Source organism: Erythrolamprus reginae, chromosome 2 (genome assembly GCF_031021105.1).
Source record: "Erythrolamprus reginae isolate rEryReg1 chromosome 2, rEryReg1.hap1, whole genome shotgun sequence".
Taxonomy (NCBI): domain Eukaryota; kingdom Metazoa; phylum Chordata; class Lepidosauria; order Squamata; family Dipsadidae; genus Erythrolamprus; species Erythrolamprus reginae.
Window position 1 is genome coordinate 85,900,472 of NC_091951.1, and position 11,299 is coordinate 85,911,770.

Sequence of the window (11,299 nt, forward strand, 5' to 3'; positions counted from 1 at the left end):
TGGGCGACCTCGCCCTCCACAAGCTGGGGGGGGGGGGGGGCAAAGCCTTCCCTCCGCTGAGCCCGCCCATTAAGCGCGAAGGGAATGCACATTGGCTCCACCCTCGACGCCTGGCCCGTGGGATGGGGAGGCGGGAGGAAGGACGCAGGCTCCCGCCGCGCATGCCCACTGGTTCAGCCTGGCAAAGGAAAAGCGGGCGGGGAAAGGATGCTGAGGCCGGCGCTGCGGCTGCCAAACGGGAGCGAGGGGACCTGCGTCGGGGACCAGCTGCGGGGGGAGCAGCGCCGCGGTCATGCCCACCTCCCCTTCGGCGGCGCCTCCCGGGCCGGACCCGGAGGAGAACTACGACTTCCTCTTCAAGCTGGTGCTGATCGGCGATGCCAGCGTGGGCAAGACGTGCCTGGTGCAGCGGTTCAAGAGCGGGGCCTTCTCTGAGCGCCAGGGTAACACCATCGGCGTGGACTTCACCATGAAGAGCCTGGAGATCCAGGGCAAGCGGGTCAAGGTGGGCAGCGGGCGGGGACTGGGGAAGGAGGCAAGCGGCCGCGCGGCCACCTCCCGTCTTTATCTCCCTTGGCGGCGCGGGCCGGCCAGGTAACAGGTGTGCGGACAGAAAGAACAACAGCTGCGGTCGGGGGAGAAGAAGCTGGCATGGCAACGTCCCTTTCCCGGGAGACCCGAGGGCACCCCGACGTCCTCAACCCGCCTATCTGCTGACTTCCATGGCTGGGCCGAGATCATTCATCTGCCAAAGGCAGAACGTGCCGAAGAAGAATTTGTGCTTGCGGGGTTGCAGTTGGGATATCAATAACAATAACAACAACAGAGTTGGACAGGACCTTGGAGGTCTTCTAGTCCAAACCCTCCCCCTGCTTGGGCAATACACTATTTCAGACAGATGGTTATCCAACATCTTAAAAATTTCCAGTGCTGGGGCAAGAATTTCCTCAGATCCAGCTGTAGGCAAAGTTGGCTCTTCTGTGTGCCAATCATGCTAGACTTCCTGATTCTGGGAGTTGAAGTCCACATGTCATAGAAGAGTCAAATTTGACTACCCCTGCTCTGATTGATATATTTTAAAACCATTGAAAGAAGTAGAATTGGACTCCTGTCCTCACTCCCCCCCCACCCAGCCCTTTGCTAAGTTCAGAAAGTTTTTTTAAAAAAAGTACCCCAAACATTTAGGTATTGCACAAGGCCTGTAAAAATGCCTCAAAGGATATTCTTTGCCTTTCTGGAGGTGCTTAAGAAATGTTTGAAAAGCCTCTTAAGCTTCTCAGTGATGATATTCCAAGTCTATTTAAATAAAACTCTCCATAGGAGCTTTTTTGGAATGTTTGAAAATAAGATGACATTAGGAGGGGGGTTTTTTTGTAATTGAGTTACTATTAGGTGAACTTGGTGTGCAGCCTGTTTGAGTGTGAAAGAGTCTACTTTGCTTTTGCTAAGAGTCCACTTTGCTTATCTGATGAGTAATAGGAAGTATAAAAGCTTGCAACAAACTTTGAGACAAACTTCTTTACTTAACATAGGAGATGACTCTGCATCTCAAGATTTGTTTGGTATTGTATAAGAAATTAGGTTGTAATCCCCATATAAGTGTTTTGTCATGATACGGCCCATAACTCATGTGACTATTCTGCTTGTGTGCTAAAGCATCATAGATGGACAATCTGGTTTAAGTAACATTCCAGAACAGAGTTGTAAGGAACTTTAGAGGAGGAACTTTTTGTCCAACCCCCTGTTCAGGTAGGAAACACTACACCATTCTAGCTTTGTGGAGTGTTGTAAAATTAACTGGGAGGTTTTTTGTAATGCTTTAAATCAGGCTAATTTGATTTTTTTTAAATCATTTTTTCACATCTTATATGTATGTATAAATAATAGACATCTAGATCTGAATACACTAAATATATGCCCTTCACAAAAGTGTAGATTTTATAAAAATGCCCACATTTCAGGAAAGCATTAGCATTTGCCCAAAATACAATAAACATATTTTATTATGGAGAACATAAATGCCTCCAATGTACACTTTTGAAAAAAATAATAATTGTCATGCTTTGTAATCTGGATCAACAGCATTTATTATACATAAATAAAAGGGAGGAACTTAGATATCCCAGTAGGATTTTATAATTTGATCTGGAAAAGTTATAGGCATTGTGTCAAAGAGTTTTAGAATTTTAATTGACTTTAACAGACAAGTTGTGTAACTCCTTACTTATATGACACAACACAACAAAGAGGGCTATAAATCTTTTTCACAGTTTTATAGGAAAGTAAATAGAATTCTTTTCCAGACCTTGTTTTTGAAAGTAAGAAATTTTCCAAAGACAATGTGTACAATATTTTACAATTTGTAATTGCTAAGGTATAGGTTATTCCTGGTAGATTAAAATTTAGTTATTTATAGCCACATGTCAGGTGCTTAATTTTCTTTTATTCCAATCCTAATGGTGTAATAAAATATATAGATATTAACATATATTTAAAAGAAAGCCTTTAAATATACTGATTTAATAATAAAATATTGAAAGAATCAGTGTTGAAAAGTTCCACTGAAACTGTTGACTCAAATCCTACTCTGCACAGGAATCCAAACTGAAATATCTACGACATCTGCTTGAATACATATTTTGAAGGAAAGTTCATCTTTTGGAATTCTGCTTTTGAAATATTTCCAATAGGATTCCCCAGCACCACCATTCAACCAGAATTTGTTTTTTTTTTATTTAAAACTATCATTTTTGTACTACCTTTTAGGATAATAGAGAATAGCTCTTGGCCTACATCTTATCAGACAATAAGCCAAAAGTTATGCCCAGAAGGTACACCAAAAAACATTCCATCAACTGTTGATGATTGTGAATTGTTTAGAAACAGAACTTTCTAAGCAAGAAGGGATTACAGATAGTCCTTACTTGGTGACCACAATTGCTTCTTCATTGACTCAGCCTGAAGTCCAGTGTGAGGCATTTCAATTGCAATTAACATAAATGCCTACTAGTCGTGCCCAAATGCCCATATGTCAGTTACGTGATTAGAGGAGTATTGTGACAATCATAAATACAAGGACTGGTAGTAAAGTTACCTTTACCTTAGGAGCCTAAAATGGTCATTTAATGCAAGATATGCCTGTATACCTTAGTCCTGCACATCTAAAATAAGTATTCAGTGTTATTTGATATAAACATCTTTATTTGGATCTCAATAGTAATATTGGGGCTTTATCCGGAAGCTGAGGAAATGTAGCAAGGGCCCCTCCAGAATATTCAAAAACTGCTCTTGAAACTTTTAGTTTAGGAACATAATGCTGTAGGGAGAGCTGTTTGTGTCTTCTATAGAGACAACTTCTAAGAAGAAAATAAATCAGATTGCTCTGCTGTATGGAACTTATATTAGTACCTCTTGAATTGCACTTTTAATGCTGATTTTGACTGTTGGTTTCAAAGCAAAATATTCAGCCACAACACTTAAATGTCAATATTTCCACACAAAATTTCTTTTACTAACTTTACATATAAAAAGAGAAACTTCCTTTCTCTAAACTCATGTTGTTTCATCACATTGTGTGTTTGTTTTCAGCTAAATTAATAGGCATTACAATATTAGGATAGTTAGCAAGGAGATGGAACAAATTAATATTTCCACTTTTGCTATTGCACCATAAATAGAGCAGATTTTAAAATTATTTTGCATAACATATTAAGAAATAGTCATAGAGCAACTCTAATGTTTCAAAGATACATAATTTCAAATACATTCACTCCTGGTTTATATGTAAATAATACAGGTTTACAGTATGATTTTTTGCAAAATTATTAAAACAGTTATATTTTATTATTTTGAAGTCTATGAGTACAGAAAGAGCTGTTCACATGTTCCTTTGTAAGGTTTGGAACAAGCTGGGGTCTTAAAAAATTTTCAAAAGCAGAGGGCAGAACTTTATTTTTGCCTCAGTAATATATTATGATTTAAGTGGAAAAAAATCTATTAAAATTTATTCCTTGAAAGATGATATCAGGAAGAAATATCTGTACACAATCTATATACAACTACCTCATTGAGAGACTGTTTGAAGTTACAACAATACTAAAACAGTAGGGTTAAGATTGGTTCTTAGACTGGCAGCTTCCCACATCACTTAATTGCCATCTGTGATCTTTACAGATGGTTTCCAACAGAGTCAATGGGGAAGTCAGCAGAAAGTTGCAAGTCACAGTCACGTATATCACGTTTAATAATCATAGTACAACTGACATAAGCCTGGCATTGTACCAGTTGTAGTCAGCAAGTGAAGACTACCTGTACTTATTCATAATTACATGGACTGTTGTTAGTAAGAAATGTTAAGCAAGACTTTAAATGTAACTGGCTATCAATGTGGACATACCCGGCCTGGGAGTCACCAGTTTGACACCCCTGCTCTAGATTGAAAAGTCAATAATACAATATGAATGATAAGAATCCAATAAGTAAAATAAATAAATAAACCTATAAGAAATCCAGTATCTTTAGTGACCAAGATATTACTGCTAGTCTTGATTCCTGTTATACAATATTTCAACACAATCTGCATTTTCAAAATATTTCACTCCGTTCATACAAACACAAGGTAGTGTTTTCTAAGGCCAGTCCTAAAGTAAATAATAACTTAATAACAACAGAGGTTGGAGGTCTTCTAGTCCAACCCCCTGCATAGGCAGGAAACCCTATCTAACATCTTCTTAAAAACTTCCAGTGTTGAAGCATTCACCACTTCTGGAGGCAAGCTGTTCCACTGATTAATTGTTCTAACTGTCAGTAAATTTATCCTTAGTTCTAAGTTGCTTCTCTCCTTGTTCACTTTCTACCCATTGCTTCTTGTTCTACCCTCATACAAACATCTAAAGCAATACTTTTGTTTAAATGATGCCCTTTTGTTGGAGTTGAAGTTAAGTATATTTCAGAGGTGTGCAGTGCTTCAGAGCTTGGGGTGCACACATAACATGGCTAACTTGTAATAAATGTGCCCTCCAGGTATCGTAATAGTACTGCAGCATTGAAGGGCAGCTCTGATATATAAAAAAATACAACTGTACTTATGGTCAGAGGTCAGCTATCTGTACATCATAGTTACAATTGCCCTAACCTTCCTGTCTTTGTGGGAACCAGTAATATTGAAGAGAAAGGGCTTTGGTCTCTTAAACTTGCTGCTACATTTTCCCTTTCCAAATAGAGTGGGCACGTTGGCTGTGGCAACCCAGCGATAATATATTGTATCATTCAATTGGATATGAAATTATTTTGTGTGCTGTTTAGATGTTTTTCGGTCAATATGCATAAGAAAAGATCATCTGATAAGTACAACCAACAACTTACAATTGAAGAACTTACAAGCGTACTTCTTTTTTGCTTCCTTTAGTTACAGATCTGGGACACGGCCGGTCAAGAAAGGTTTCGGACCATAACCCAGAGTTACTATCGAAGCGCCAATGGAGCTATTTTAGCCTATGACATTAGTAAGAGAGGCTCTTTCCAGTCCATTCCTCGCTGGATCGAGGATGTGAGGAAATATGCAGGCTCCAATATAGTACAGTTGCTAATTGGTGAGTGTGGAAAGATCTACTTGGTAAGCCAGAAATAAAAAAGAATTATGTCTATGCATTAGGGTACTATAGCAACTTGGGCAAAGGCATTTCCTAATTTCCAAAAAATAAAAACATTTCTTCCTCATTTTGGAATGGCTTGAAGTAATGGCATAATAATTGATGAAGCAGGGGGGAAATTACTTTCAAGCTCTTCTACAGTTTACTTTGTTTACTTCAGCCTTTTATGGTTGTCTCAGTATTCCATGCTTTAAGGATCTTTATTTAACAATATATTTTGACCAAATCAAGCCACTTTGTGAGTCTGTGCTTTCCTTTCTGTTGGAATGTGTTCCTTGCTTCTGCCATGATGGCCTACAGAGTATTAAGATGTTGAAAAACATTCATGATATTGGCATTTAGATTATTCAGAATGAGACCCTCTTAGCTAGTATGCAACTGATATTGGATATTATAAATAAAAGTTGAACTTTTTTCAACTGTTAGATATCTCTTGTCCATTTTCGGCAGGTTTCTGATGTAACAACTGGAAGAAAGTGAACAAATGTATTGTAAAAATTGATTGTCATTAGTTCCAGAGATAACTAAATACAACATAAGTAATATCCTGTTAATACAGGAACATCTAGGTTGGAAGGGGTAAAAAGCTAATTTCCGGAGATTGAAGTATTATGTTGAAATGCAGGGTTTGTCAACATCAAAGTGGGATAGAAATATTATTATTATTATTATTATTATTATTATTATTATTATTTTATTTTTATTTTTATTATTATTAATTAGATTTGTATGCCGCCCCTCTCCGTAGACTCGGGCCGGCTCACAACAGTGATAAAAACAATGCATGGTAACAAATCTAATAATTAAAATCTAAAAAACAGTTTTACATTAAAAAGTCTAAAAAGAAAAAAAAAACCCAATAGATAAAATACATACACAGAGTCATATCATGCACAAAATTACATAGGCAAGGGGGGGATGTCTCAGTTCCCCCAAGCCTGACGACAGAGGTGGGTTTTAAGGAGTTGACGAAAGGCAAGGAGGGTGGGGGCAGTCCTAATCTCTGGGGGGAGTTGATTCCAGAGGGCCGGAGCCGCCACAGAGAAAGCTCTTCCCCTGGGTCCCGCCAGACGACATTGTTTAGTCGACAGGACCCGGAGAAGGCCAACTCTGTGGGACCTAACCGGCCGCTGGGATTCGTGCGGCAGAAGGTGGTCTCGCAGATATCCTGGTCCGGTGCCATGAAGGGCTTTATAGGTCATAACCAACACTTTGAATTGTGACCGGAAAGTGATCGGCAACCAATGCAGACTGCGGAGTGTTGGAGTAACATGGGCATACTTAGGGAAGCCCATGATTGCTCTTGCAGCTGCATTCTGCACGATCTGAAGTTTCCAAACACTCTTCAAAGGTAGCCCCATGTAGAGAGCGTTACAATAGTCGAACCTCAAGGTGATGAGGGCATGAGTGACTGTGAGCAATGACTCCCGGTCCAGATAGGGCCAAAACTGGTGCACCAGGCGAACCTGGGCAAAGTCCCCCTCGCCACAGCTGAAAGATGTTTCTCTAATGTGAGCAGTGGATCAAGGAGGACTCCCAAGTTGCGGACCCTCTCTGAGGGGGTCAATAATTCCCCTCCCCCCAGGGTAATGTACAGACAGATGGAATTGTCCTTGGGAGGCAAAACCCACAGCCACTCCGTCTTATCAGGGTTGAGTTTGAGTCTGTTGACACCCATCCAGGCCCCAACAGCCTCCAGACACCGGCACATCACTTCCACTGCTTCGTTGACTGGATCCAGGATCCCCAAAAATAATGTTATACTTTACAGTGGCTCAGGTTTATCTATGTATTGATTTTTTAATATATTTTTATCTCTCTATACTGATATTTCATTAGCTTTTTTTTCTTATCTTTGAGGTACGGGAACTAGTATTTGATCTCTAGGCTGATTATTTGAATCACTTTATTCAACACAGTTTTATCTATCCCCGCCGTTGTCTTTTTCTCTAGGCTTCCCCAACTGAACATTTCCCCTAATCTCCGCAATCCACATTTAAAAATTAATCTTACCAACAATTCTGTTTTCTGTTAGGAAACAAGTCTGACCTAAGTGACCTTCGGGAGGTACAACTAGAAGAGGCTCAGACTCTGGCTGCACACTATGATATCATCTGTGCCATAGAGACCTCTGCAAAGGACTCCAGCAATGTGGAGGAAGCTTTTGTGAAGATGGCCACGGAGCTAATGATGAGACATGGAGGCCCTTTGTTCAGTGAGAAAAACACAGACAGCATCAAACTTGAGAGCAAGGATGTGGTAGAAGGGTGGGGGTGTGGCTGCTGATCATACAATCTCTCTTAATAGTTACCGGAATTTAGAGGATACATTCCATTCTCTCTCCTTCGCTCTGGGTTTCCTTTATACATAAACACTTTGCACAAGCTTTGGGTTTTGTAAATTAAGGGATTAACATTTGCAGCATGTTTTTTAAAAAAAATATGAAGGAGCTTTCTTGTGTAGATCTGAAACTCTGTGGCAGTCATTCCGTAGCAATTTCTACTAGATTTTTTTTTTAAAGGAATTAGTGCAATTTGGCAGTAAGTTGCACAGAATGAAGCTACTAAAATATCTTCGTACAAAATGGCCTGAGTGCAAAACTGCTATTTTACTATTCACTGACATCTCGGTAAGGGACCTATCAACTTGGAGGACATTTAATGTTTTTATGGAAACATGTTTTCAGGCTGCCTGTTTCAACTCTTCACATTCCGGGGTGGGTGGGGGGGAGTATTTAATCTTACACAGGGTGACGTAAATTTTGTAGAGATATTTCAAGTATGAAATATTCAATTTTCTGCATAGAGTATAGCAGCTGAATCTCCTAAATTATGAATTTGTGCTTTTCTGGATACTAATACTGCTGGTACAAGTATTTTTCTGTATTGGGGTGGGTTTTTTTGTTTCTAAATAGAGAAAGAAGTAGCAATTGTACAATAATAGAGGTTTGATTTGTTTCATATTCACCTTGGAAGACTTGATCCTGAACAAATTTCACTGGATAGTAGTTCCATGGATTTCAGTGGAACTTTCTTGGAAATAATGCATTTGAAACTATAGGGCAGTGGTTCTCAACCTTGGGATCGGGACCCCTTTGGGGGTTGAACGATCATTTCACAGGGGTCGCCTAAGACCACGGGAAAAGACAAATTTCCAATGGTGTTAGCAACTGGCATCTTGGAACATATTTTTACAATCCAACCAATCAGGCGTTTACAGGGAGGGGTCCCTCTGACCTCTTGCCAATCAGCTTAAAGATCTGTTGGAAGAATTGGCGCTAAACTTATAGTTGGGGGTCACCACAAGATGAGAAACTGTATTAAGGGGTCGCGGCATTAGAAAGGTTGAGAACCAATGCTATAGGGCTTTATTTTAAATAGGTTGAAAATTATAAGTTAAGATAGATTTAATAGTTAATTTTGCACAATTGATATAGATTCCTTACTTTACTATAGATTGGTGATTCTCATCTTCATTAATTTCAGTATGGTTAGCATACTTCAGAGAAGCAATTTATTCGAATACCTTTCCCTTCAGTCCTAACCTCCTCTTTCATTACTATTGAACATATTGCAAATTATTCCAGCTAGAGGATCCCCCCCCCCAATTTTTCGGTAGTTTTAACAATTATTGAATGGGCTCTTTTCTTCAGTGGCATTAAGAAGTGGTTAATAAGTATATAGTAACCGTTGAATTATGTGTAGGAGATAAACCAGTGATGGCGAACCTATGGCACGCATACCACAGGTGGCACACAGAGCCATATCTGAGGTCATGCGAGGCATTGCCCTGTGTCATTTCCAGTGCAAATATGCATGCTGGCCAGGTGATTTTCGGCCTTCTTTTCAGTCATTTTTGCTCTCCCCAGGCTTCAAGAAAGTCTCCTGAAGCTTGGGGATTGCGAAAAATGGCCCAACTGGAAGTTTAGTTGTGTGCTTACCCTCAGCCTGTCAGAGGTCTTCACGAATTTCTTCAGCTTTGGACAGTTGTAGTCCCGCCTCCCACACCTTGGCCCATTTCATCTGCAACTGGCAAGGCTTTGCTGCCTCTACAGCCAATAACAGAGCTCCAAATCGATCTGGAGATCTGTTATTGGCTAGAGAGGCCTTCAGGAAAGCCTGCAGGCTGCAGAAGAAATGGGCCGAGGTGTGGGAGACCTGATTGCAACTGTCTGAAGGTAAGTAGTAGGGCAGCTCCAGTGAAGGTAAGTGGTAGGGCAGCTCCACAGCTTCATTGAGGCCTGGGGGGGGGCAGTGCGGAGGTTGTATGCATGTGTGGTGGGAGGGCATTGCATTATGGGTATGGACATACACCCTTTTGACACCTGAGCCAAAAAAGATTAGATTTAGATTAGATTTATTGGATTCATATGCCGCCCCTCTCCGCAAACTCGGGGCGGCATATAAATCCAATAAATCTAATTCTCCATCCCTGTCTTAAACTGACCACTTATGGTTCAGAGTTCTAAAAATCATCAAACAGTTATTTTGTTTTGGCTCAGGAATTCTCATTATAAGGCATAATTTTATAAGACTTCTTTTATATATTAGGCCCTGGGTTTCCTACTGTTTGCTCCTTACCTATTGCTCCTGCCCCTGATTTCTTCCATTGTGCTACTATACAATCTTCAAATTAGCTTCATGCTATTTTTTTTCAGGACAAATCAATAGCATATGCTGTAGAAAAAGTCTGCAATCTATTACTGAAAAACTGCTTAACTATTTCTACTTTGTTAATTTAAGATAAATATCCTTGTTTACATTGGCCAGTGGTTTAGAAGTGCAGATATTAATAATTGTCTTTTTAGAGCACCTTAAACTGGGAAATGAAGAATAATTATAATGACTGCAAATCTTCCAAGCAACTTTTCAGTGTCCAATATTATTTCCAGTGGGCCCTATCCTATGCACCTGTCCGAGAATCAAAGATTTTGAATGAAATCCTTGCAGTCAGTTATGTTAAAACGGGTTTGATACAATGGTACTATTATGGCCATGAATACCTCCTGAGTACCCATAGGCTTTCTAACCCATCTGATTTTTAAAAAAGATTTCTTATTTTAAAAAGATCAAACTAACTAACATAGTATGCTTTCAAACTTGTGAATATGCCCAGTGCATTTGTCTAACCTAATTTAGGAAAGTAGCATTTTATGATTGCAAACAAGTTTCAGTTCAGTTAGCAGAGATTAGGATAACACTAATTTGAGCTATTGCTTTTGGAGAAGATCAATATGAGAAAGTTAAAAAATTTGAACCTGTTTTAAATTTTGCAGTAAAAAGTATCTGGCTGTATTATTACCTTACTACTCAAATTTTGATTCCTGATGAATGTTTTTATTGTAATTTCAGAATAGTAGCTTTAAAGTTGAATGTTTTGAAAGGTATAGAAGAAAGAGGCCTTAATTTTATTAGATGTAGTTCTGTAATTATGTTTCCATAGAAAAGAGATAACGCCTGAGAGATGCTGCTTCTAAATACTATTTTATACCAGATTTCTTCAGGTTTATTGTATCCAGCCTTTGATTCCTAAACAGTAGCTAACAATGAATACTAACAGAACATTGGCATAAAACAGAAATGGTTGATTTTGTACAGTGAATCCAATACTTTAAGAATTAATATTACATAATTTCAGTTTCTTCAGTC

The 11,299-nt window shown here is 39.4% G+C and overlaps 1 protein-coding gene across 1 annotated transcript; it reads left to right on the forward strand.

Annotated features, from left to right (window-relative positions):
- The first annotated feature begins 200 nt into the window (after positions 1-200).
- RAB43 (RAB43, member RAS oncogene family) lies at positions 201-8,024 on the forward strand. The gene is made up of 3 exons (XM_070738564.1): positions 201-505; positions 5,408-5,591; positions 7,687-8,024. Exons 1-3 carry the CDS (start codon positions 293-295, stop codon positions 7,935-7,937), a joined length of 648 nt encoding a protein of 215 aa, XP_070594665.1. The 5' UTR covers positions 201-292; the 3' UTR covers positions 7,938-8,024.
- Positions 8,025-11,299: the final 3,275 nt, after the last annotated feature.